Source organism: Triturus cristatus, chromosome 4_1 (genome assembly GCF_964204655.1).
Source record: "Triturus cristatus chromosome 4_1, aTriCri1.1, whole genome shotgun sequence".
NCBI classification, from domain to species: Eukaryota; Metazoa; Chordata; class Amphibia; order Caudata; family Salamandridae; genus Triturus; species Triturus cristatus.
This window is the reverse complement of record NC_140585.1, coordinates 1,100,334,261-1,100,360,101: the sequence shown is the minus strand read 5'-3', so window position 1 is coordinate 1,100,360,101 and position 25,841 is coordinate 1,100,334,261. Positions and strand designations below refer to the sequence as shown.

At 45.4% G+C, this 25,841-nt stretch overlaps 1 protein-coding gene across 8 annotated transcripts in view; it reads left to right on the top strand.

The window, feature by feature from the left end:
- The window catches only part of KIF21A (kinesin family member 21A), a 719,281-nt gene that overhangs the window by 315,785 nt on the left and 377,655 nt on the right, over positions 1-25,841 (top strand). For all 8 annotated transcript variants that reach the window (XM_085654100.1, XM_085654097.1, XM_085654095.1 and 5 more), the window contains exon 11: positions 20-223. In XM_085654100.1, coding sequence (XP_085510226.1) covers positions 20-223 — 204 coding nt within the window. The remainder of the gene's footprint in view (positions 1-19; positions 224-25,841) is intronic.

Below are 25,841 nucleotides of genomic sequence, written 5' to 3'. Positions count from 1 at the left end.
TGTTTTTTATGTTACTTAGAGCCAAATTTTTTGAAAGTGAAGCTGTGAATGAAAACCTCCGACGAAGCCTGTCCAGAAATGCAACACGATCTCCCTATTTTGCTGGGTCATCACCATTTTCTGCCTCCGTGCTTCCTTCAGAACAAGAAACAATGGATATCATAGATCTTGCTAAGAAAAATTTGGAGAAGTTGAAGAAAAAGGAAAAAAAGAAGAAAAAAAGGTAAATATTTTAAACTATTGTATGTTTTTGCTGATTTGCCATCCATAAAACTCTAACAGTCACATTAAGGCCCTTATCACATGGTTGCTGTGTATTTTTAATGTGGGCGGAAAGGGAACTTCACATTTGCATTTACATGACAAGTTGTATGTTTGAAGGACATGCAGGAGAGAGTGGAACAAAGCGATCCCAGTCCCACAAAAAATAAAGATCAAGATGGATTGGTTCTGATACAGAGGGATCGAAGTCGTACACTGCGGGCCCCAGTTCCTGCAGAAAAATCTAGAGATACTTTCCTGCAAGTTTTTGTCTGATGTGGATAGATGGCGATGCTTGCCACTCACTTATTGGCAGGGCATCCCTGTTCATGATGATCACCCTTCCAATTTTCCTGTACATACTTCAAAATGCTCCCTGGCCCATCCCCGATGCCTTCTTTGACAAAGTAGAAGTTTCACTGCCACATTGCTCTGGGATAGAGGTATCCAGCGCATAGCTTTCCGTATGCTTCAGTACAATGCATACAATGGGGGAGTATTGGACCCTGACATTGGAGCCTACTACCGTGCATTCCAACTGCGGGCTGCCAGCAAGGGATGCCCTGGCGATATGACCAGAACGTGCCCCGATGTAGACCCACACCCACTTGCACTATATATACGGATAAAATATACAGACACACACTTTTGGGACCAACCACAGTCTTCTTGATGTCTTGATAGTGTGGAACAGGGTGGAGGGATAGACTGTCATGAGCCAACATCCTCTGGATAGGGGTCCAATTGACAGAGGTGAGAAAGTTGGCAGGGTGTACGAAATGGGGTCTTATTGGCATCTCCACACTGGGAGATGTGGTGGGAAGAGAGGACTTATTAACATTTGGTGATTTAGAGGCAGAATATGATCACAGACCTTTGCAAGAGTTTTACTGCCTCCAAATAAAAAACTCCTTAAGACCAGAATCCATATACTAGGAGAAGAGATAGAGGAAAAGGTAATCTCGCTCGCATATTGCACACTCATAAATAAAAGAGCAGACACTTTTAGTCCCTGAGGACGCACTGGGAACTAGACATAGGGGGCTTGAAGATGGACTAGGAGGACGCACTGTTCCATCCATGTGAAAAGTGATTAGCGCAAGCTTGCGGCTTATCCAAATGAAAATATTACACAAGGTGTACTATACCAAAAATAGATTGTTTAAAATGGAGAGGACAGCCCCCCCAATCGCCTGAGGTTTTAGACCGAGAGGGCACCATCTTTCATACAGCATGGGAATGTCCCCCTATTGAGTGTTAATGGTGTGAGATTATCAACGAACTGCTGGAGATTCTGGGAGTACCCATCCCAGCAATCCCTCAATTTGTACTGCTGAGAATCCCTTCCGATGTGGTTTTACAGAGGAAGCAATTTTTTGGACCTAGCAAAAAGGGTCATAGATACTGAGGAAAGCCTCTGGCCCCCACGAGGACATGTGTATAACTGGCATGATCCACTGTATGGAAGCTGAAAAGGTGGTATATGCAGCAAGGGTTGCCCCTGTGTGATAGGATTTTCATTGCTAGTCATAAACAATATAATAGAGTCACAAGCTTGCGTTGTCCACACAAAGGCGCTGTTGGGGAAGAAACAGAAAAAACATCAATCTTGGATACAAAGAGTGTACTTTAAAAAATATAGATTCTCCATTTATGTAATAGCCTATCAAAGGCTAAATGTCTACTGGAAATAAACTGATGAATCCCTAATTAAAAGTTTCTGATAGAGACTTCTAGGTACAGATTCCTAACCTTTTGAATATTCCCCAGATGTCAGACTGAATCTGAAAACTTTTCCATAGTACATCTGCGTGCCAGACGGTGGTGCCGTCTGGCTCCACACTCACACGATCCACTTCAGAAGGGACGTGCGGGGAGTATATACGCACTACTCCTGTGTGCTGACATCCGTTCTTTTCTTTCCATGTCCCCAGACTTGGAGCTGAAGCTTCTCTCGTAGACCCTTTCTTTAAGAAGTCCATGATTCATTGTGGTTTGGGCACCACCGAATCTGGGTTCTTGGGCGATGTCCAATCCTCTCTGATGTACATGTACCTCAATGGGACTCACCTGTTCAGCGACCAGGCTGACTCTATCCTTGAATATTTAAAGGAGAGTAGGATTACCACATTGTCTCTAAGCCTCTCTGACCAGCCTCACCAACTCCACCTTTCCTTTCGCAACTTTGGCTGAGGCGTACTTCACTGCCAGCTTCTCCTGCTCTAGCAGGGAACTCAGGAGGAGAGGCAAGGTGCCATCTGGGGCCAAGGTCAGCGTGCTGCTCAATCCACCGCTTCCCCCCCACACCTGTCATGTGGTCGCATTTAGTCCTGAGTAGGTACACCACCATTTTACATGCTAACATTTTAAGGTTGCCATCTTTTCTTAAATGCTGACATTTGACATACATTGGCTTGTATCCCTGTGCAGGATAATATTCTCTGAAATGGCTTTGCTTACATTTACACTTCTCTGTAGGCAAATTTTCAAGCACCTTGAACAGTCTGTAAAAGGGCTAAGTTCACTACGCAAAATGCTGTTGTTTGTTATTGTCCGCTTCGTGACTGTGCTATCACGAAAATCAACAACTGCACTTGATTGCACAAGTGCAGTTTATTATGTAAACAACATCACTCCTTTGTTAAGGCGGAGGAGCATTTCGCTGACACTGCTGAGGTTGCCCCTGTGCTGGAATTTCAGCCCAGCTGATTCCCGTTTACCTCCTGCGAGGGATGAGGCCCTGCTCTCCACCAAGATGGGCTCTCTGAAGACACTTCCCCACAGGTACCGGGTAGTTAGATCACCCTAGAAGGATTCTGGCTCATTTCCCCCACCCTTGCCCACTAGGATAGAAAGTGCTAGGTAGGAGCACAAAATATAACCGTACTTATATGCAAGCATTTATTCTCTGTAACAGCACAATGGTTGAGTTGTTTATCTTCTTCAGCATTCTCGTAATGCTGATCACACTATTCTGTTTCCTTCTATTGATTATTGCAGCACACTTATTTAATACTAGAATCATAATGCTTGAATAAATATTAAAACGCCATGTTGTACATTTCTTTTGTTACTCTTTTGGGCAAGCATGAGTTACCAAACAAAGGGTTCTAAATTTGTTTCCACGATTTCCTTGGGGAGGCAGGGTTGTCATGTTCTGAGGTTGCACATTTACCTGTTACCTTGCTAGGTTAGGGGTACAGATGGTGCACTGTGAGCTAGCTGGACTGAGGCCAACATATCCTGATAGTGTGTGTGTGTAGAAGCAGTCTTGCACAGTTTTGGTGTTTGTTGTCCAACAAATGCACAGTTTTGAGAAAGTATGAACTGTCCGACCCCCTCCCCTTGCAGCCTAACCTGGCACTCCTCTTTAGTGTACCCTTACAGGGTCACTGCCATCCGGTGGAAGGCAGAATCCACTGATTTTATCCTGGTTGGCACTTGATCACATCGGACAGTTGAGTCCTGCAGATTGTCCGCAAAGTTATGCCTTACACTTCCTTTCTTCACCGCCCCACTGTCCTTCCAGCAACTGATGGACGGCCGTCGCTGCAGAAAATGCAAGCCCTTTTGTCCAAAGAGCTGTTGAGGGTACCAACGCCAGAAGTAGGGCATGGTTGTTATTTCCGCTTCTCTCTGGTGCCCAAGAAGGATGGAGGTATTCTGCCTAGTGTAGATCTGCACCCTCTCAATGCCTTCCTGCGGAAGAAAAAATTCAGAATGCTAACCTTGACTCAGGTCTTGTCTGCTCTTGACTCTGGAGACTCGATGGTGGTGTTGGACTTGCAGGATGCCTATTTACATATTCCCATCTGGCCTACCTGTCGTTGCTACCTGCAATTCGTGATGGGAGAGGAGCATTTTCAGTTGTCTGTGCTCGCCTTTGTTCTCACCAGCTCTAATCAAGTGTTCACAAAAGTGATGGTGGTGGTGATCCCATGGTGGCAGCACCTCTTTGGAGGTCAGGGGTGCCCCAGGCAGTCCTCATGCACCTCCAGACTACGGCGGACCTTCTGTCATCTTTGAGGTTCACCATCAATGTGCCACATTAGCACTTTACTCCTTTGCAGATGCTCCCTTTTGTCGGAGTAATTTAGGGCTTGATTCGATTTCCTGCTTTTTCTCTGGAACAGAAGGTTCAGGACATTCAGGCTATGATCCCGAATTTCAATGAGGTTGACTCTGAGGCTCCTGGGACTGATGTCCTCCTGTATCCTGCTAGTCAATCATGCTAGGTGGCATATGCAGGCTCAACATCAAGTGGACCTCTCCAACTACATTCAGATTTCAGAGGAGACTGCGATACATCTGCAGTAGAGGCTACTGAACCTCATTAGGTCATTGACAGACCCCTCTCCCTTCCTCACTCAGGGTTGAGGCAGCCAGCTGGTAGAGGTGAATATCAGAGGTGTCTGGTTTCCGGCAGAGTTCAGCTCCATATCAACCTTCTGGGGCTGAGGGCTGTCCACTAAGCGTCGAATGTTTAAATGCCATCCATCAAGGAGAGGCTGGACAGGTGCTCCCTGACAACACCACATCCATGTAGTACTGCAACAAACAGTGCTGGGTGGCGTCACTGACCCTGTGCCAGGAGGCCTTGCACTGCTGGAAACGACTGGACCACAAAGTGATCTTCCTAGTGGTCAACCTTCTTGTGGGCTCATTGAATGCCAGTACGGACAAACTCAGCTGTTGGTACCTAGTGGATGGCAAATGGCCATTACACCCGGAGAAGATGCAGGGTCTCTTCACAAATGTGGAGAACCATGGCTCCATCTGCTTGCCACGACCGAGAATGAGCAACTTCTGCACGTTGGAGTTTCCAAGGCGTCTCTCACTCTTGAGACGTTCCACCTCAAGTCAAACTCTGTACCCGTGTATGCCTTTCTCCGACCCACTCCTGCCCAAAGTTCTCAGACGAGGACCAACTGGGCTCAAGTCATCTTAGTGACTGAGCTAGGCGCAGAGACTATGGTATCCATAACTCCTGGGCTTGCATCTGCCTTCCGATCACGCCGGGCCCTCTGGGAGGATCTGCTGTCGCAGCAGAAAGGTCAGGTTCTCCACCCTTCCCTTCACAATCTCCACCTTAATGCATGGAGATTGAGCGGCGCAAGCTGAATACCTTCAATCTTCCCAGAGGTAGGGAAAGTCATCCTGGCAGCCAGGCTTCCCTCGGCAAAGATTGTATACGCCTGTTGCTAGGGAAAGCTTTTGGTTTGGTGCTGCGCACACCAGAATGACCCCCTCCAAGCCCAATTGTCTGATGTCCTGCTGTTTGTTCTATCCCTAGCCTAGCAAGTTCTTGCTTCGGGCACGGTCAAAAGTTATCGTTTGGCTCTTCCGGACCTTCCTGCAGTTGCCTGATCAGCCTTTGTTTAAATCACCAATTGTGTTGAGGTTTTTAAAAGTACTGCATTATATGTTTCCCCCTTCTCCTTTTGTGATGCCTCAATGGGACCTCCATCTCGTCCTTAATTATTTAATTTGTACTCCATTTGATTTGCTCCACAGCTGTCCCCTACAGCTTCTCACAATCAAAACTGTGTTACACCACCTCAGCACGGCTTGTGAGTGAGCTTCAGGCTCTGTGTTCATCCACCCTACACCACCTTCTTTTCTAATGAGCTGGTTCTGTGAAATAGGGCATCCTTTCTGCTGAAAGTTCTGACACGGATCCACATCGGTCAAACCATTACACTGCAAGGTTCTATGCTGCGCTGCCTATAAGGAGGAGGAGAGACTCCATCGCTTGGACCCCAAAAGAGTGCTCAGCTTCTACATTGATCATACAAGCTCTTTGTGGGGTCCGCCGAAGCGCAAACAGGCAAGGCTGGTCAGAATCATACAGTCTCATGTTGGATCATGCTCTGCATTGAGATCTACTATGTATTGACCAAGAAGCAGCCTCTGGAATGACTGCAAGCCCATTCAACTAGGGCTAAAGCTGCTACCAGTGTGTTAGCATACAGCTTCCCTGTCAGAGACATTTGCCAGCTAGATACGTGGGCGTCCCTCCATACATTCAGAATGTAGGGGTCCCACAGGGCTCCGTCTTAAGTCTGACCCCGTTTAATATATTTATGGGCCCTCTTGCTCCTTTAGCCGAACAATACGGGACAAAAATGATATCATACGCAGATGACATGCAATTGCTGTTCGCCTGTGAGAAGGATGAGATGCTAAATGGTTATGAAGTCAATGTTTGCCAAACCAAGGTGTTCTGCAACTCTGACAAGTTGGAAATTATCTTTTTTGGACACATTCCAGGCGACTAGTGGTGTCAATGGTGGCCTAAAAATCTATCTCCACCTGAGAGACCAGTCTCCACCGCAAAAAATCTAGGAGCGAAGTTGGACTCTCCGACATGACTATGAAGTCCCAGGTTCAATCGGTTGCTGGCACCTATTTCGGGCTTTTAAAAATGATGAGGAATTTCCTCCCTCTGCTTCCTATCCCTCACAGGAAAACCGTGGTCCAGGCCCTGATCATATCAAGGTTGGACTACGTAAATGTGTTGTACCCGGGCCTTCCGGACTACTTACTGAACCGCCTGCAGGTAGTTCAAAGTGCGGTATCTAGGGCCGTGCTTATGGTCGGACCCAGGTCAAACATGTCTCACCACCTTAGATCTTTGCATTGGCTACCAGTGAGACAAAGGGTCTTTTTTAAATCCCTGGTCCTAACTTTTAAGGCCCTAAATAACATTGGGGCCCCTGTACATTAGGAAACAAATTCAGCCCTACAAACCGCTCAGAACTCTACGATCATCATCCCAGCAACTGACAATTCTGCTTAAGTTTTACCGTTCTTACAAAGGAGGTTGCTCCTTTCAGGTAGTAGCAGCAAAATTATGGAATAGCCTCCCTTTTTCCCTTAGACAAGAACTTGATCTCCTCAGCTTTAGGCGAAGTTTAAAAACCTGGCTTTTTCAACAGTAGTGCAGACTAGTTAGCTACATCTGGCTGTTCCTTCATCTACTCTGTTCTGGGGTCAAGATAGCGCTGGGACACTCCTCGGAGTAGCCGTGCGCTTAACAAATACCCTATAACATAACATAACACTATTGTCTGGATAGCCAAATCTGCCAACAAGGGCACTTTGCCCACTCGGTTGTGCAGGACTTTCTGGTTTGGGTTCATTCACAGCCCATCTCCTATTAGGTACTGTGTTGGTATCTGTTCAAGGGTTAGAGGCTCCAGCTAGAAGTCTCTGTAAGAAGTTACTTACCTTATTTCAGATTCCTCACCAACTCTCCCATCCTCCCATTATGTGATGGTTCTCTACCCATTAATAAAATATCAAGTCTAGGAATCTTCACACTGGTCTATCCATTTGCTCTTGGGGCTCCACATCTGGGGATGTGGACAGTCTCAAAAAGCAACTGACATCGACATGTCACTCTCGGAGCTGAACAATGTTATTTCGTAGCTTGTTTTAAGCATTTGCATTTTTATCCTCTGAGTTTGAGTTTATGATGACCACCATGTGGGGTTCAAATGCTCTGTACTATTGTACATGCCTAAGCTTGTTATTGGACGTTAGCGAGGGCTATTATTCTACAAAAATTATATTATTATGAAATAGGCATTCTTTTTACCAGGGTAAGAGATATTGCTCAACAAACTATTTTTTAAATATTCTACACAGTGAGTTTTCATGTGCTCCCCAGTCACGAAAAGGCATTTCATTGGACTTCGGTGGGAAATTTTCTTTCAAAGTGAACTACCTTTTTCCCGTGCATTCTAGAAAATATACTTTTTGTTTTTAATGATTTTCACATGCTCCGCAGACAGGAAAAGGCATTTCATTGGTCTTTGGAAGGTTATATGTTTTTTTAAAGGAATCTAAATGTCATAGGCAGCAGGGTAAAATGGAGCGCTAGGGGACATACCTCAATCCTAACGTAATGACTATATCAAGCATGCTGTGGAATAGCAGTAGTTTATTTGCAGCGTGTGCGGTTTTGTAGATTCACAGGCCTTATTTTCCACAGTAGCACTTAATCTCCCATCTAGACTCACTGGAGGTAAGAAATAATCTAGGTTGGAGCATGTTTTCTGAAGAATTTGGGCCGATATATTACATTTGCAATGCAGGCTTTACCAAGTGTTGCCTTTACTCCAGTCTTTTCCCCGCATACTTCTCTGCCACACATGCCTTTCTAATGCATTAAAGTAAGTACGGGAAAGTATAAACCACCAATTGTAGGGAGTATATGAGTTTTATAAAAAAGAGGTAAGAGGTTTACTCAGTAGGTAGTATAGGAGTTCAATTTATTATCCAGTATTGAATCTCTCATAGATTCCCATGCTTGAATCATTCCCAGTCGTCGAAGTGGGAGTTCCACGGTACAATAGTAAAGCAGTATGTATAACTATAATAGGCTATAATGGCCATCAGTTTATTAGCCTTTCTATCTTTTAAAAAAAGGACCAATCTTGAGCTGTGGCCAATCAGGTGCTAGAACCCTCTAGAACCTTCCCAAGAGAGGCATTTTCACCACACTTTGTGTGTGTTAAGGGAATAAGGCTGAGCTCTGCTCAGTTTCTTCTACAAGTATATTTAACCTTGCTCTATATTGATAATGTCCGACAGAAAAGGCCTTTTCGGTCCCTGCAAGACCAGTGGGGAAAAAAGAGTGCATGTGGATGACCCACATAAGGATTTTGTGTACTGCCTCTCCTGCAACTCAAGGTAAGAAAGTAAAACATTTTTTGCACTTTCTCTTCAAACTTCAAAAACCTTGAGGGATAGGGAGTGGAGGGTGCTCTTGTGGTTCCAAAAAGTCAAAGCTCAGAAAACATATTTTGATGATGACAGTGATGCCTCTTCCAGGTCTCACAAGAGAGCTAGGTCTTAATGAAGGGACTTCTGAGGAGAGCAGGAAATCCGTGATGACGTCTCATCAGGCTAAGAACTCTAAACAAATTAAAAAAAAATGGAGAAACTGAAACACTTTTCTACAGACACAGCCTTATCTTTGCCATCTATGCCTTCTAAAAGGGATAAAGACTACCCTTGTTCCATCTCCTCAAATCCGTCGAAGAGGAAACCGCAAATCCGCCTTCTAGGGCCTGTTGACATCGCAGTCGACGGCAACATCGCCGACAGAAACATCGTCGACGACTGTTACGACTGTCTCATCGTCGAGACCATCGACGCCTAAGACCATGTCGACAGCCTCCATAGATGCTCCTATCTCGTCTACAAAGAATGCACCATCATCTAAACTCTCATCGACGCCCCTAACGCCATCGACAATGGCCCCATCCAAGATCTCGTTGACTATGACTTTGTTGAAGACCATCCCATCAACCGTAAATCATTTTACGGCAGTCTTGTGGACGACGATTCAGTCTATGAGGGGCACAACTTCAACACGGTTATCAAGACACCATACATTGCTCTGACCACAACACTGTAGAGGAGGATCGAAATCAACAAAAATACCCAAGAACACATTGCATCCTGAGGTTACTTCACCCAGCAAAGTATGACCTCTGCCTCCAAGCCACTTACTGGACCTTGAAGAGTCTGATGACGGGCCTTTCGGAACAGCCCACAGCCCATCCAAGCTACACGTAAAATGCCAGGAAGAAGATGAGGAGGACTTTGATGAAGAAGAACAATATTATCATGACAATTATCCTCCTCCTGCTCAGTCGCATTATAAGCCCTTCAGATACTATCCTGATGCTCCACCTAGACAGGAGGACTTTCCAATGCCTTGATTCTAAGTCCGGATCTTCAAGTTGTGCTCTCAAACTACAGGAAACTTTTCTATCAACCTCCTGAGGAACAACAGGGTGGCACAATCACACCCTGTGTCGCCTGTTAATCTGGCACCTATTCCTCCACCTGCCACTCCCAGAATCACACCTGCTTCCCATATAGCAGCACCACCGAGGGAAGATCAACATCTGATGACGAAAGAGAAGAAGGCGAGCTTCCTCAGCCTCAACCTCCACTTGATGCCTGGGATTATTGTCATACCCACACCATCCCACTCCCTTAACGCATGGTCTATTCACCTCCAGAGGACATCAGAGGTTTTCATAACCTCATGGAAAGAGCGGCAACCAGGTTTCACACCCCTATGTCGGTCAAACAGTCCGACTGTTTCCTCTATGATTTCAAGGAACAGACATAGTCAGTCTGTTATGTACTCCTCATCGACTATGTCTGGCAAGAGGGTGTAAAGATAATGAGAAATACTGCCACGTTAGCAGCATCCTGCCTCTTATCTGCAAAAAGTACAGACCACCAGAAGATTCCCCTGCATACCTCGCAGGACACCACAAACCTGACTCGGTCATTTCTCAGGCTGCTCAGCGTCGATCCAAGAACGCGTCGGCTCCAATTTTGGTGCCGCCAGAGACAGAGGGGCTCCCTTGCTATTCTGGTCAGTTATACCCCGCAAATGTGGTCCGATATAAGTTTCATCATTGACCTCATCCCAGAAAAAGAAGACCTGAAGCAAAGAAGTTCTTACAGGAGGGTGAACGCACCTCCACTGAGATTGCACCATGAACATCGCCTCCACAGGCTTCCGTCAATTGACAGGCGTGGTTGTTCTAAGGCACCAAGGATGGCTTAAAGCGACCTCTTTTAGACCGGTAGTTCAATCCAAGATATTAAACATGGCCTTTGATGGAGACACATTGTTCGGCAAGTGCATTGACCATGCTTTTCTTGCCATTAAAACAGTTATGGACACAGCCAAGTCCCTCCGCTCCCTTTTGAGGGGCGCAGGGGGCATGATTTCTCAACCTATACAGATGGCTAATAATGTTCCCGCCAATATCAGTCCTACCAGCCATAATACAGACCTGCTAATCGATAACAAGCATATCGTAAACCATCCACAGCAAGTTACACCAAGCAAGGCCAACGCAAAAGGCCAGCACCTCCGAGCAGGGACACCGGTTGTAAGCAGTAACCTCAACCAGGTACCAGCTACACCCCTTTCTTCTCAACCTGTTGTTGCAAAATCTCAAATTACCTCCATCATTGAGAACCATCACCTCAGACAGATGGGTTTTGGACCTAGTCACCTATGGCCGCACCCTGGAGTTTATGGAAAGACCACCAAATACTCCGTCAAGGGGAGCACAACCCCTTGTCTTCGCTTATTACGAAAGGAAGCCTTCATAATGCTTGCCAAGGGAGCAATAGAGAAAGTTCCACTTGCCCGAAAGGGAAAAGGATTCTACGCCCGAACTCTGGAAATGGAGACCCATCCTAGTTCTCAGAAAATTAAACAAATTCTCCTGCTAGCAATCTTTTTGGATGATGACACTCTCAGACATCCTTCACCTCCTCAATAGCGGAGACTACATGATGTCTCTGGATCTCAAAGATTCATATTTCCACACCATCATTCATACCAAACACCGCCAATACCTCCGCTCCACTGTGGCTGGTACCCATTACCGATTCAGAGTCCTCTCATTTAGCCTCAAGTCAGCCCCTCGCATATTCACCAAGTGCTTGGCCCTGGTAGCAGCCACCCTCCGGAAACAAGGTCATCAGGTATTCACGTACCTAGTCGACTGAAACCTCAAAGCTACCAAAGCCTGCCTGGCATTCTTCCTCAAGCTGGGTCTCCCTGTAAATCAACAGAAATTCTCTACCACTCCCAGTCAAACTATGATGTTTCTAGGAGCCAACCTCAATACTATTCAGAACAAAGCCTTTCTCTCCCAGGAATAAAGGAGACTAGCAGACTTGGCCTGAAAATATCAAGAAAGAAGTGCGTTTCTGTGAGGCTGTTCAAGTCGCTACTGGGCATGAGTTTGTCTGTGATCAACCTAGTCCTGTTCGCGCACATCAAGATGAGAGCATTGCAGCTCCAAATGATTCATTCAGAACGGTCCTTTGAGGACTTGATTTCCATAACCCCAAAGTTGATAGACACGCTAACGTGGTGAGCTCACAGATCTCATCTATCTCGGGGCCTCACATTTCTGCCATTGGTACCTGATTTTGCCATCACTACGGATTCTTCCCTGGAAGGCTGGGGAGGCCACTTATAGCACCTTCAGATCCGAGGAAAGTGGTCGACACGTCACAGGTCCATGCATATCAACAGCCTGGAACGGAAAGCCACCTTTCTCACCTTTCTTTTTTCCAAGAATAGCAGGATTCTCTGTACTGTTCCTGTACGGCCAATACAACCAGCATGTATTCTATCAACAAACAAGGAGGTACCAAATCTGTCACACTCTCTCACGAAGCCCAAGAGCTTTGGAGTTGGCCCATGACTCACAACATATACCTGAAGGCCAAGCACGTGTCCGGAGTACACAATGCCCTAGCAGATACTCTCAGCAGGGCCAAAGAGAGTCACCACGAGTGGAACTGGACCAATGATAGCTGGACAAAATATTCTCAATGTGACAAAAAACAGCACTGGATGTCTTCTCAACAAACAGCAGCACCAAATGCTGGTTCTATGCCAGTCAATAGCTCCTCCCAGAGTCGTGGGGAATTCCCTTTCGATACGATGGTCTGAAATATATGCATACGCTCTCCCCCTCTTCCCACTAATTCCCAGGGTTCTCAATAAGATGAAAATGGAACACTGTCGCCTGATCATCCCCAAGTGTCCCAGGTAGCACTGGTTTACGGAGCTCAGCCTCTTTTCAGATCAGTGCCATACTCCTGACACCAACATGTACACTCCCGACAATGAACCAGGGTCAGATACTACACCCGGAACCAGCCTCTCTCCACTTGCATGCATGGCTCCTGACTTCTATGAGTTTTGAGACTTAAAGATTACTCAAGTATGCAGTGATAATATATCCAAAGCAAGAGCGGAAGGAACAAATAAAACCTACAAGTTAAAATGGAAAGGATTCTGCTCCTGGTATCAACAAAATCACTTACACCTGTTTGAAGCCTCTCCTGAACAGATTTTGCCTTATTTTCCTCCCACTGGCCAAGTCGGACCTGGTACATGTGTCAGTCAAAGTGCACCTTGCAGAAATGTCAAGATACAGATGCTGTGCTCAGACTCTATCCCTCTGCTCATCAGGAGTCCTAAAATAATTAATGAAAGGACTGTTCAGAGCTTTCCCACAGTACGAGCTCCTCCACCAGAATGGCATCTCAGTTTGGTTCTCTCGCAACTGTCAAAACATCCTTTAGAACCCATTCACAAGGCTGATCAAAATTTCTCACTTGGAAAGTTACTCTGTTACTCACTCTTATGTCCATGAGAAGGGTCAGTGAAATATAGGCTTTTACAACCTAAGCGTCTTTTCTACTTTTCTCTGAAGAGTTCGTACTTGTCAGAACGCATCCAAAACGAATTCCCAAGGTTACTTCTCAATTTCCTCTCAATGAACCTGTGATACTTTGAACTTTTCCCCCAATCCAGCCGCACCTTCTGAAAGGGCTCTCCATACTTTGGACATTAAATGATGTCTTAAATTTTACCTCAACCGAACAAAGAATATTCGCAAAACAGATCAACTACTTGTCTCTTATGGAGAATCTCGTCAAGGGTCTGCAGTAACAAAAGCAACAATAGCACAATGGTTTTTGGCTGCAATCCACATTTGCTACTCTAAATCAGACAAACCTTTAACTGCGAATGCTAAAGCAAATTCTACTCAAGCAGCATCCACTTCCCCTGCTCTGTTTGCAGGCTTTTTGATAGGGAAGATATGCCGTGCTGCGACATGGAACACCATCCACATGTTCACGCAGCACTACTGCCTGGAATCCAAACAGCGCAGTGACGCAGTTATAGGCCAGGCGGTGTTAGGCCATCTCTTTCAATAAGGCAAGCCACTTTTTATAGACATTTGTGTTCATATTGAGTTTAAGTGTATTTCAGGCAACTGTTTATTACCGCTTGGTTAATCCATTCACCTTTCCTTATCTATGGTTTATAAATATGAAGATTTGGAATTTCAAGATATGTCTGTGCTGTAGATAGATTTTATGCATACAGTGAGGTATATTTTGTTAAAGCTACTATAACTATGTATTACTTGTTACCCACTATCCTCTAAGGGTACTTTACCTACCTACGATATGGCTTGCTATTCTGATTACTTACCTGTAACTGCAGTTATCCAGTATTGGTATCTTCTATAGATTCACATTCGATCCACCGTCCTCCTCTGAGAAACTCCCCTTATGCCTATGGATATTATTCCCACTTGTGCTTGAACATCTGAGGGACTCTGCCATTCTTGGGAAGGTTCTAGAGGGTGCTAGCACCTGATTTGTCATAGTTCAAGTTGGCTCCTTTTTTTTTTAGAAATAACATAGAAAGGCAATTAAACTGCTAGGCTATTGCCATTATAGCCTATTATAGTTACACGTACTACTTTACTATTTTACTGTGGGACTCCCACTTTGACAACGGGGAATGGTTTAAGCATGTGAATCTATGAAGGATACCAATACTGAATAACTAAAGTTACAGGTAAGTAACTTATTTTCTTTTTAAAAAGGGAGGTGGGGGTATTACTCCCACAAAAGTAAGGAGTAAAATATTAGAATAGTTGGCAGTTTAATACTCAAGTATTATATTTTAAAATATTTGTGTTTTGTTTTAAATTGAACAACTTTTTTAGGAGCATAATATAAAGGCAATAGCAAATAAAGACAGAGTGTATTAATTTTGAGGGTATTCTTTCAATTTGTTTGAAAGTATTTATTTAGGGATGTTTTAAGAAAAAAGAGTTCTGGCCATTTAATGCTTTAGTATTAATTTTAAATTGCTAGTTTTAAAAATAATATATTATTTATTAGTAGCCAATAAGGTGCTAATTCTTTTTGGAAGCAGGATGTAAAGGTTATTGAGGGTAAGGATGGGAAATGTATTCATTTTGGATGTATTCATTGTATTAAAAATTGGTAAAAATTATTTATTTGGGGTTTTTCAAAATAATAAGGGGTTGGCAGTTTAATACTAAAGCATTAATTTTAAAATGCTTGTTTTGTTTAGAAAAACAACTATTTTCAACTAACACATTCTTTGCAAAATGTTTAGGAGTTTTTAGGGATTAAGGGCCGGGAGTGTATTAATCTTGGGGGTACTTGTTGTTTTTAATTGGTTGAGAGTATTTATTTTGCGATTTGTTTAAAAAATGGAAAGGGGTTTGGCGGTCTGGTACACAAGTATTTATGTTAAAAATATTTCTGTATTTGTTAAAAAATATTTATTAATTGAGAGCTAATTAGCAACCCCTTTAGGAGCGGTTTGCAAGAGTTAATGGGGATAAGGGGGCAGAGTGTATTGATACTTGAGGATTACTCCACAGAAGTACATTAATAATTAACACCAGATAATAGCCACCGAAAAGAGAACACAAATTAGGATTAGGTCATGGAATATAGCCAAGGTCAAAAACAAGTTAAAAGATAAAGAATGGCTAGATAGCATTAAACCACTCCAATTATTATGCTTACAGGAGACCTGGTATGCCCAAGATCCATATATTGATGGCATTGCCACCGTCTCAACCCCAGCAATACCATCAGTCTTCGGCCGAGCAAAGAGGGGACTGGCAATTTTTATTTCTACCACAGAGCCAATAGAGCTCAGAAAGATGTACAATGGCTCCCCTTATTTCCAATTAGTTCTGTTAATAATGGAGAAAAATCAACCCTTTATTGTGGTGAATTATTATAATAGCATTTTTAATGCTTCCCGTTTTGAGATTGTGAACGAATTGGAGAGAGTATTGGACTCCTTTATAAAGGGGGTTGACCCCTCATACATATGTATTTGGGTGGGGGATTTTAATACCTGTAAATGTAGTTTTTCAGGAATGAATGTGTGTGGACTCTCAGATACAACGAGGAAATAATTTACAACACTTTCCACACAATAGTTATGGGGAAGTGCTAAATGAACTCCTATGTAAGCATAGCCTGGAAATATTGATATCAAGGGGAGAAGATGGCATAACTACATGTTTGAGGCATATGAGCTGTAGATTGGGTCTGGATGTTTGCACTTTTTTTTTGTTCGAAGAAGTCTTTGTAGTCACGAGGCAGGTGACTCCTCCTTTTGGTGATAGTGCGCATAGGCATCGACCCCATCCCCAGATAGTTTTTTTTCCGCCATCGGATTCGGATGTGTATTGCTGCACTCTGGTATCATTCTCAAACCCCTTCGATGCGCAATCCTCTACCCTCAACGGTATTGTCTTTCAATTGTGGTTTCCCATTTGGCGCGTATTGTTCAAACTGAGAAAACCTTCAATCGGGAACTTCGAGGTGGGCCGTCGGGCCTACCCGTGCCGACCACGCCAGGAGATGATGGAACGGACTCCATTTAAGCTATGTCCTGGTGTCGTGCTAAATGTCCACGCACCAATTTGCACGAGGTCTGCAACCTCTGCTTATCCCCAGAACGCAACAAACAGAACTGTGAAGCGTGTCGATCGTTCCGATCGAAAAAGACTTTGTGATCCCCTGGCTCGACGCCACGAGATGCAACGCAGTAGCGGCTCCATACCGGACATCTTTGGAGAAGATTCAGATTGCCACCGTCCAGCTGCAGAAGCCGAGGACGAAGAACTGATCTCTGTGTCCGAAGCCGACTCCGACCTGGAAGAAGAACTCAACACCACTCCGGTTCAACGTACCTTGAGTACAGATTCCCATGTGCCCATTCAATCAAAATCTAAGGCTTCGGTATCACCTTCGCCCTCGGGCTCAGGTTGGCACCGAGAAAAAGTTTCAGATGCCCCGCCCTCCAGCCTGGCTATGAAACACAAAGACAAGCCTTCCGGGTCGGGCTCGAGCCGGGCCCATATATTGATGGCATTGCCACCATCTCAACCCCAGCAATACCATCAGTCTTCGGCCGAGCAAAGAGGGGACTGGCAATTTTTAATTCTACCACAGAGCCAATAGAGCTCAGAAAGATGTACAATGGCTCCCCTTATTTCCAATTAGTTCTATTAATAATGGAGAAAAATCAACCCTTTATTGTGGTGAATTATTATAATAGCATTTTTAATGCTTCCCTTTTTGAGATTGTGAACGAATTGGAGAGAGTATTGGACCCCTTTATAAAGGGGGTTGACCCCTCATACATATGTATTTGGGTGGGGGATTTTAATACCTGTAAATGTAGTTTTTCAGTAATGAATGTGTGTGGACTCTCAGATATAACGAGGAAATAATTTACAACACTTCCCACACAATAGTTATGGGGAAGTGCTAAATGAACTCCTATGTAAGCATAGCCTGGAAATATTGATATCAAGGGGAGAAGATGGCATAACTACATGTTTGAGGCATATGAGCTGTAGATTGGGTCTGGATGTTTGCACTTTTTTTTTGTTCGAAGAAGTCTTTGCAGTCACGAGGCAGGTGACTCCTCCTTTTGGTGATAGTGCGCATAGGCATCGACCCCCATCCCCAGATAGTTTTTTTCCGCCATCGGATTCGGATGTGTATTGCTGCACTCCGGTATCGTTCTCAAACCCCTTCGACGCGCAATCCTCTACCCTTAACGGTATTGTCTTTCAATTGTTGTTTCCCATTTGGCGCGTATTGTTCAAACTGAGAAAACCTTCAATCGGGAACTTCAAGGTGGGCCGTCGGGCCTACCCGTGCCGACCACGCCAGGAGATGATGGAACGGACTCCATTTAAGCTATGTCCTGGTGTCGTGCTAAATGTCCACGCACCAATTTGCACGAGGTCTGCAACCTCTGCTTATCCCCAGAACGCAACAAACAGAACTGTGAAGCGTGTCGATCGTTCCGATCGAAAAAGACTTTGTGATCCCCTGGCTCGACGCCACGAGATGCAACGCAGTAGCGGCTCCATACCGGACATCTTTGGAGAAGATTCAGATTGCCACCGTCCAGCTGCAGAAGCCGAGGACGAAGAACTGATCTCTGTGTCCGAAGCCGACTCCGACCTGGAAGAAGAACTCAACACCACTCCGGTTCAACGTACCTTGAGTACAGATTCCCATGTGCCCATTCAATCAAAATCTAAGGCTTCGGTATCACCTTCGCCCTCGGGCTCAGGTTGGCACCGAGAAAAAGTTTCAGATGCCCCGCCCTCCAGCCCGGCTATGAAACACAAAGACAAGCCTTCCAGGTCGGGCTCGAGCCGGGCCCATTCCGATGCCGAACCAACACCTTCGGCACCGAAACATAAGACGAAGCATTTGCCAGTCTCCACACCGCCGGCACCGAAGACACCTTCGACACCGAAGGCCTCGGACCCCAAACCTTCCGAACCTAAAGTTTCGGAGCCGAAATCTTCCAAACCTAAAGCTTCGGAGCCAAAATCCTTGACACCTGAAGGCTCGGAGCCGAGATCCTCCACGCCGAAAAGTTCAGAGACAAAACTTTCCACTCCGAAAACTTCAGAGCCCAAACCGGCTAAAACCAAGCACTCGGATTTAAAACATTCGACTCCCAAAGACTCTCAGCCCAAATCTTCGACTATGAAATCAACTCCTAAAGAAACTCCATCCAAAGAGCTTCCGTCCGAGGACCCACCTTTGAATCCAAAACAAAAGAGACTAACTATTGACCCTAAAACTGGACATCTCCTAGCCACTCTTACTAAAAAACGGATGCTGGATCTCTCAGAGGATTGCCCTATACCTCTGAAGAAAAAGGACATGGCTGCTAACCCTTCTCCCCCTCACATACCTCTCTCTCCTCTTCCTAACCCAAATGTAATAATTACACCATCAAATTCACCACCACCTTCACTATCACCTGACCAACAGGGTGAAGATTATGGGGATGGGGATGGGGGTGAAGAGCCGGATATGCCACAAGATCAGGACATATCACAGTACACTGACCCCTGGGAGAATTATATTGGGGAACCAGATCAAGACAATGACCCCGACCTGTATGCCTCCAGACCCTCCCCACCTGACGACAACATTGGCTATGTTCAGCTTATCAACACGGCTGCTCAATATCACGGAGTGGAGCTTCATACAGACCCTATAGATGAGGATTTCCTTGTTGAAACACTAACGCTTTCACAAAGGTCTACTAATACTTTACCAATGCTCAAGGGCATGTTAAAACACACAGATGAAGTATTCAAAGACCCCGTTGGATCCAGAATACTCGCACCTAGAGTAGATAAAAAATACAAGCCCCCCCCCTACAGACCCTGTATATATAAACGGTCAGTTGCCATTAGACTCTCTTGTGGTATCTAACGCCCGCAAGAGAGCTAACTCTAAAACTGCAGGAGACGCCACTCCTCCTGATAAGGAGTCTAAACTCCTTGATGCCTCAGGTAAAAGAGTGGCTGCGCAGGCTGCTAATCATTGGCGTATGGCCAATGCTCAGGCTCTCTTAGCACTCTACAATAGGGCTCACTACGATGAGCTGGAAAAACTCATGCAACATTTGCCAGATGAGTATAAAACCAAAGCGAACGACCTCCTTCAGGAAGGGAAGCTCATTACCAACACTTCCATCAGATGCCCACTAGATGCGACAGACACAGCATCTCGTGCCATCAACACTAGCATACTATCGTGCAGACACGCTTCTCTTAGAATCTCTGGATTCAAGTAGGAGGTACAATCCTCCATACTTAATTAGCCTTTTTATAAGGAGCATCTTTTCGGGCCAGGTGTTGATACTTCCCTAGAAAAGATGAAAACAGACATGGAAACTGCAAAATCCGTGGGGACCTTACAATGACCTTGTAGCAGGGGTTTCTTTTGCCGCTGCTCTTACAGGGGTGACTCAAAAACAAGGTCCACAGAAAATCCCTCCTTCTCTTATAAGGGTAACAACCAATCTATCTCCTCCAGCGGTTATTTTCGAGGAGGCTACAGAGGAAATAATAATAAGGGAAGAGGCAGAGGTAACTCCACCCGCACTTCCCCTGCCAACAAACAGTGACTTCCCTCCCCTACACCCTGATCAATACACTCCTGTCAGGGGACAGCTCTCACAGTTCCTACCTGTCTGGAAGTCAACCACCTCAGACAAGTGGGTAATCCAAATTATCCAGTATGGTTACTGCCTGGAACATACCAGCACTCCCCGAACTATTCTTCCAAGAGAACGTGCAATGTCACCAGAACATCTCACCCTCTTAAAACAAGAGATTCTCTCTCTGTTACAAAAACATGCGATAGAACCAGTCCCATTACATCATCAAGTGTACTCCCTGTATTTCTTAATTCCGAAAAAGGACGGCTCTCTCAGGCCTATACTAGACCTCAGACAGCTATATCTCTACATTCCGTCAGACCACTTCCACATGGTCATCCTCCAACAGGTACTCCCATTGCTTCAGCAAGGCGACTTTCTATCCACTCTAGATTTAAAGGACGCCTACTTCCATATTCCGCGGTGGACGGACAACATTACCAATTCAAAGCTCTCCCATTCGGGGTAACTACGGCACCCAAAGTCTTCACCAAGTGTCTGGCAGTAGTCGCAGCTCATTTAAGGAGACAACACATTCACGTCTTCTCTTACCTGGACGACTGGCTAATAAAAGCCAAATCACAACACAGCTGCATTCACCATACTCACAAAACAGTTCAGCTATTTCACGACTTGGGATTCACTGTAAACCTCACCAAGTCTCACCTCCAGCCATCCAACATGCAAGCGTACCTAGGAGCCACAATAGACAACTGCAAAGCTCTAGCATACCCCAACCCAATCAGAATACGCAATATGCAAAATCTGATAGCATAATTTCATCCTCAACACTCACTGTGAGAAGTTGGCCTGATGTATGATGTCACTAGTTCTAGTGTACACCTTATATCAGTCCAAACAACCCTTGTGGTGATTAGTTGTAAAGTCAACCTTATAGACCAGCTATCCTAGTGGTAGCATGGACAAGAGCAGTCTTAGGCTAAACTCTGAATGGCATGTGAAGCCAGCTGTGATACCATATATAATCCCTTGAATACCAAATGAAAGGACACCACAACAGATATATATAAAATAAAGTGTATTCATTCTAGTCAAACCCTCAGCACTCTTTATGAGATTCGAGGTAAGTACAACACAGTCATATTCAAGCATACATTAAGTCACACAGGTAAGTAATACAGTTAGGCCCTAGGGGCCACGCAAACCATATACTAAAGAAGTGGTATAAGGACCACTGTCACGGAAATAGAATAGGCCTAGGCCTAGGGAATCGCTGGGGCTACACTACACTACCAACAGTTAGGAAGTGGGAGGCCCACGGGATTCAGGTGCAGAGTGGAAACACTCACGCGTAATGCGTATAATCGATAGAAATAGTATAGTTCTTAAATAAGCAGTTTTAGGACACTTCTGGAGTAGCTAGAAAGTCGAGACTCGGAAACTAGACCCTAGGATAGTCACTACCCTTGTGAGCACCGAAGTACCCAAGTTACCTAGCCCACAGGCTGCGGGTGCATAGGTGTGAACTTGCGTCGGGTTTCGTCGTGGACTTCTATGGATGCCTGAAGGAAAGTTGCTGACAGGCAGTCAGTGCAGAGTGTCCGGTGGATCCCAAGGCCGGGATCAAGAAGGAAGGGTACCTGCAAGCAGAAGGGACAGAGTCAAGGTCACTAGCCAGTGACCACGTGGAACCAGGAGGGAACCAGGCGATGTCGTGAAGATTGCAGGTGAAGGGTGAAGCTTGTCGCAGCAGCAACGGGTACCAGGAGACGTCGAGGACGACCAGGACCAGGAGGCGAGCTGTCCCACGAAGTCTCTTGCTGTCGGCGGCGTCTAAGTTGAACTAGGACTCACCAAGCCTTGGCAAGCGGAACCCACGAAGAATGGAGGACTTGCTTCTGGAAGGTCTGGGGTGCTTCTCTTTTGCAAAGGAGCGGGAGCCAGTCTGGAGGAGCCAAACCAGCAGTGAAGATTTGAAGGTGTGTCGTCACAAAGGCCGCTAGCCAACGGGCAAGCTACCGGACAGACGCGGCAAGCAGGAAAATGCAGAAGGGCCCCATGCAGGACTCGTGGAGTGTGGGGGGCTGATCTTCGGTGCAGATGGTGCTTGGGGTTGGGGCTTCTCAATCACCGGTGCACAACTTCGAGGGTACCTCAGAAGCTGCGCTGGAAGATACTCGCCACTTTTCCCAGGTAGCCGGTCCCACGTCTCTCGTCGCCTCCACGGATCTCAGCTCGGCTGTGGATGTGGATCGGGGTCGGAGAAGTCTGGAAGTCAAGGCTCTGGTCGGGCTCTGCAGTCGGTCCCTCGTAGAACTTCAGCAAAGCAAAGGGTAGTCTCTTGATGGTGCCTGTTTGCCCAGGGTAGCCACTCCTTGGCCACAAGGGAGATTCTTCAGTCTTCTTTCGTCGAATGTCGAAGGTCCAGAGTTTCTGTTCAAGTTGCAGGTTCAGGATAATCTAATCTCCTGGGGCCCAGCTACCACACTTGTATTAATCTGGGGGGCTGGGTTGCCTGCTAGGTCACGCCTTATGGGTGGGACCTGGGAGGGGGGTGGTTACACCCCCTTCCCTTTGTCCAGTTTCGCGCCAGGACTGGGGCTGGAGTGCCCCAGCACCGGTTTGAACTGGACTATGCATGGGACACCTTGTGTACCCCAGGCATGTCTCATTCCTTTCAGCCCTCCCTGCCCCAATACACTAAAGTCTGTCTGGGGAGGTGCTAGCACCTCCCCAAGCAGGAAACCTATTGTCCAAGCCGCCCTTGCCGGGATCACTCCCAGCAGCAGGAGGTCAGACTCGTGTCTGTGGCAGCAGCATCCATTTTGTGATGCTGAGGCTTTGGTTAGAGTTAAACAGCAAAGTAGGATTTTAACATGTCTCTCCCTCTAGAAGGGAGGAATAATATCCTCATCACCAGAAATGGTATGGGGGTATTATTCCAAAGTGTTAGACACCTTACACGACATGTTTTGATAAAGCCAAACCATAGTTACCATAACCGTCTAAGATTATAAGGCACTTTAAGAGTATATGGTAGGCTATATCATAGAACAGCTAAAAGGACATGGTTCCGAAAGCTGCAGACAGGCTCAGCTCATGCTAGAGCACCATCTCACATGTTACCAAGCACTCTGCCTCCAGGATTGTTAAGGCCTGCCATAGGAGTGGCTGATAGGTACACATGTGTCTATTTTAAGGGTAGATATAGGTATACTATATCTAAGCAAGGGTGATTACACGACCTTGCCCCAGCTAAGTGATCAGCCAGTTGTGTCTGATTGGAAGGCCAGACCAGGGGTGGCATAATACATGCTGCAGCCCCTGGGAGGCCTAGGGTACACCTATGCCCTGGGTACCTAGGGTACACTGTACAGGGTCCAATAAGGTGATCCTTACCAATTGGTTATGTACCTAGGGTACATGGAGTCCATTTTAAAGAGAGAGCAGACAGCCTGAGACCCTGGATGGCAGGATCTCAGGCCAACTAAGTCGAAAAACCAGCTAGACACTAGGCAAAAAGTTTGGGGGTAACCATAGTCAGATATTCACCTTCCTACACTCACTACCAGCCCGAGACTGGAAAATCACTCCATGAAGAACAATTTAAAGTTTCTAAATATCCCGGAGGCTCTTGAGGGGGAGGACATTAAGGGGTTTGTGACTTCCCTACTAAAAGGCTCAGTTTTGAAAAAGTCTCAAAATACTGATTTGGTACAGAAAATTCAATGAGTGCATCGGGACCCCTTCAAGAGAAACCCTGGAAGACAGAAACCCAGGAAGATTCTGGTGAACTTCTTGTCTTATTCTGTCAAGGAAATGATTTTGACCGCCGCACTTAAGGAAGGAGTGATTTCCTCTTCACTTTCAGAGATGCCCTCTTTTTCCTTCTCCCATCAGATCTGATATCTCCCACATAACGGCCACGAGACAGTGGGAGTTGGGGAAGAGGTTAGGAGAGCTAAATAGTTTGGGGGCAAAGGCGAACGGAGGTTTCCCGCCACACTACGTGTGATGTGGAATAACCATATGCAAATGATCCTTACAACTGAAGAGGCAAACGCCCTTATCGCTAAGATTCAAAAAGGAAAAGAGGGAGAGAAATGAAGGAGGGTTTAGAGGTTAAGAAGGGTTCGGTTTTAGGCCCCAAGTCTCTAGAGTTAAGAATTAGTTAAAGATGTTACCCGAGGGAGTGATGACTGAATAGGCATAACCTAATGGAAGGGAGGGTTCTTCAGGGAGTAGGGGGGAGGGGGGGGGGGGAGGATGGTGGGGTTCACTGCAGTGGGAGAGAAAACAAAAAAATATTTCTCATCTCATCTGTATTTTAAGAAATGCTGTTTAAATCAAGGAAAGGGCGTACAGGTCGATGGCAGGTAATATTAAAAGGGACAGTAAAATCTGTTTTATTTCATGGAACGTGAATGGTTTAAGAGGCCCACGTAGGCAGAGGTTGATATTTAAGTACTTAGAACTTTCCCCGGCCCAGGTCTTTCTCTTACAAGAGACCCATCTGACCTTTATAGTATCACGATTGATTATTTCAGAGATCACTTTGATAAATTGTATTTGTTTTTCGCAGCAATCAATTAATAGTAGAGGTGTTGCAATCTTGGTAAAATGTTGTTAAATCGGTGCAGACAGATCAGACAGGGAGATGGATATTGGTTCAGATGGATTTTGGAGGACTGGAATTAGCTTGCTCCTCATATTACAGCTCCAATGTTGATGATCCTTCATACCTCTGTAAATTGCAAGATAAATTGATGCAGGTGACCACCCCGTTAATAATTGGAGGTGATTTTAATGTCCTCCTTGATCCACTTAAAGATAGGTCCAATTTGAGCCGCGCAGAAGGGGCCCCGCGATCTCGCCGGGCCATGAAAAATCTGTTACATGACCTGGGCCTGGTAGATGTTTGGAGAGCCAAGAAGGGGGATCGCCAGGGGTTTACATTTTATAGTAAAAAATATCATCACGCTTCTAGAATAGATTATATTCCAGTTAATAGGGAAGTGTTAGATAATCTATGTGAGATATCCATTCTACCCAGCCACCTCTCTGATCACGCTCCTGTTTTATTCCCGTACTCTAAGGAGGGTAATATTCGACAAACCAGATGGACGCTGAATAGATCAATGTTATCAGACCTTGGAGTCGTTCAGTCTATCAGATCATCTTCTTTAGAATATTTTTCATTAAACTTGGGTTCCACGACCATAGACTTTGTATGGGATGCCTATAAAGCTAGTCTGAGAGGCATGCTGCATTGCCTAATAAGCTCTAAAAATCAAGCTAGGGCCCTGGAATTACAGTCTATCGAGGGGAAGATAATGGAATTAGAGGTTGAGAGGAACTCTCTCAATAAGGAGAATTTAGATAGACTAACACAGGTTCAGAAAGATCTTAAGGGGACCAGGCAGGAGCTTAGGAGTCTGTTAGGTCAGAAATGTAGGGCACAATGGCTTGTGAAAAAATGGAAAATTTGGAGAAAAAGCAGGTGCCCTCTTAGCATGGAAAGTCAGGATTGATCGTTCAAAAAAATAACATTAATGAACTGATAATCAACAGTAACGGAGACAAATCTAGTAAGGTGGAAGATTTGCAAAAGTGTCTTCTTTATCTCTTTTCAGAGTTGTACAAGGAAGATCTGGTTCCCTCTGAGGATAGAATGGATTCTTGGATAAAAGGCAAATCCCTGCCT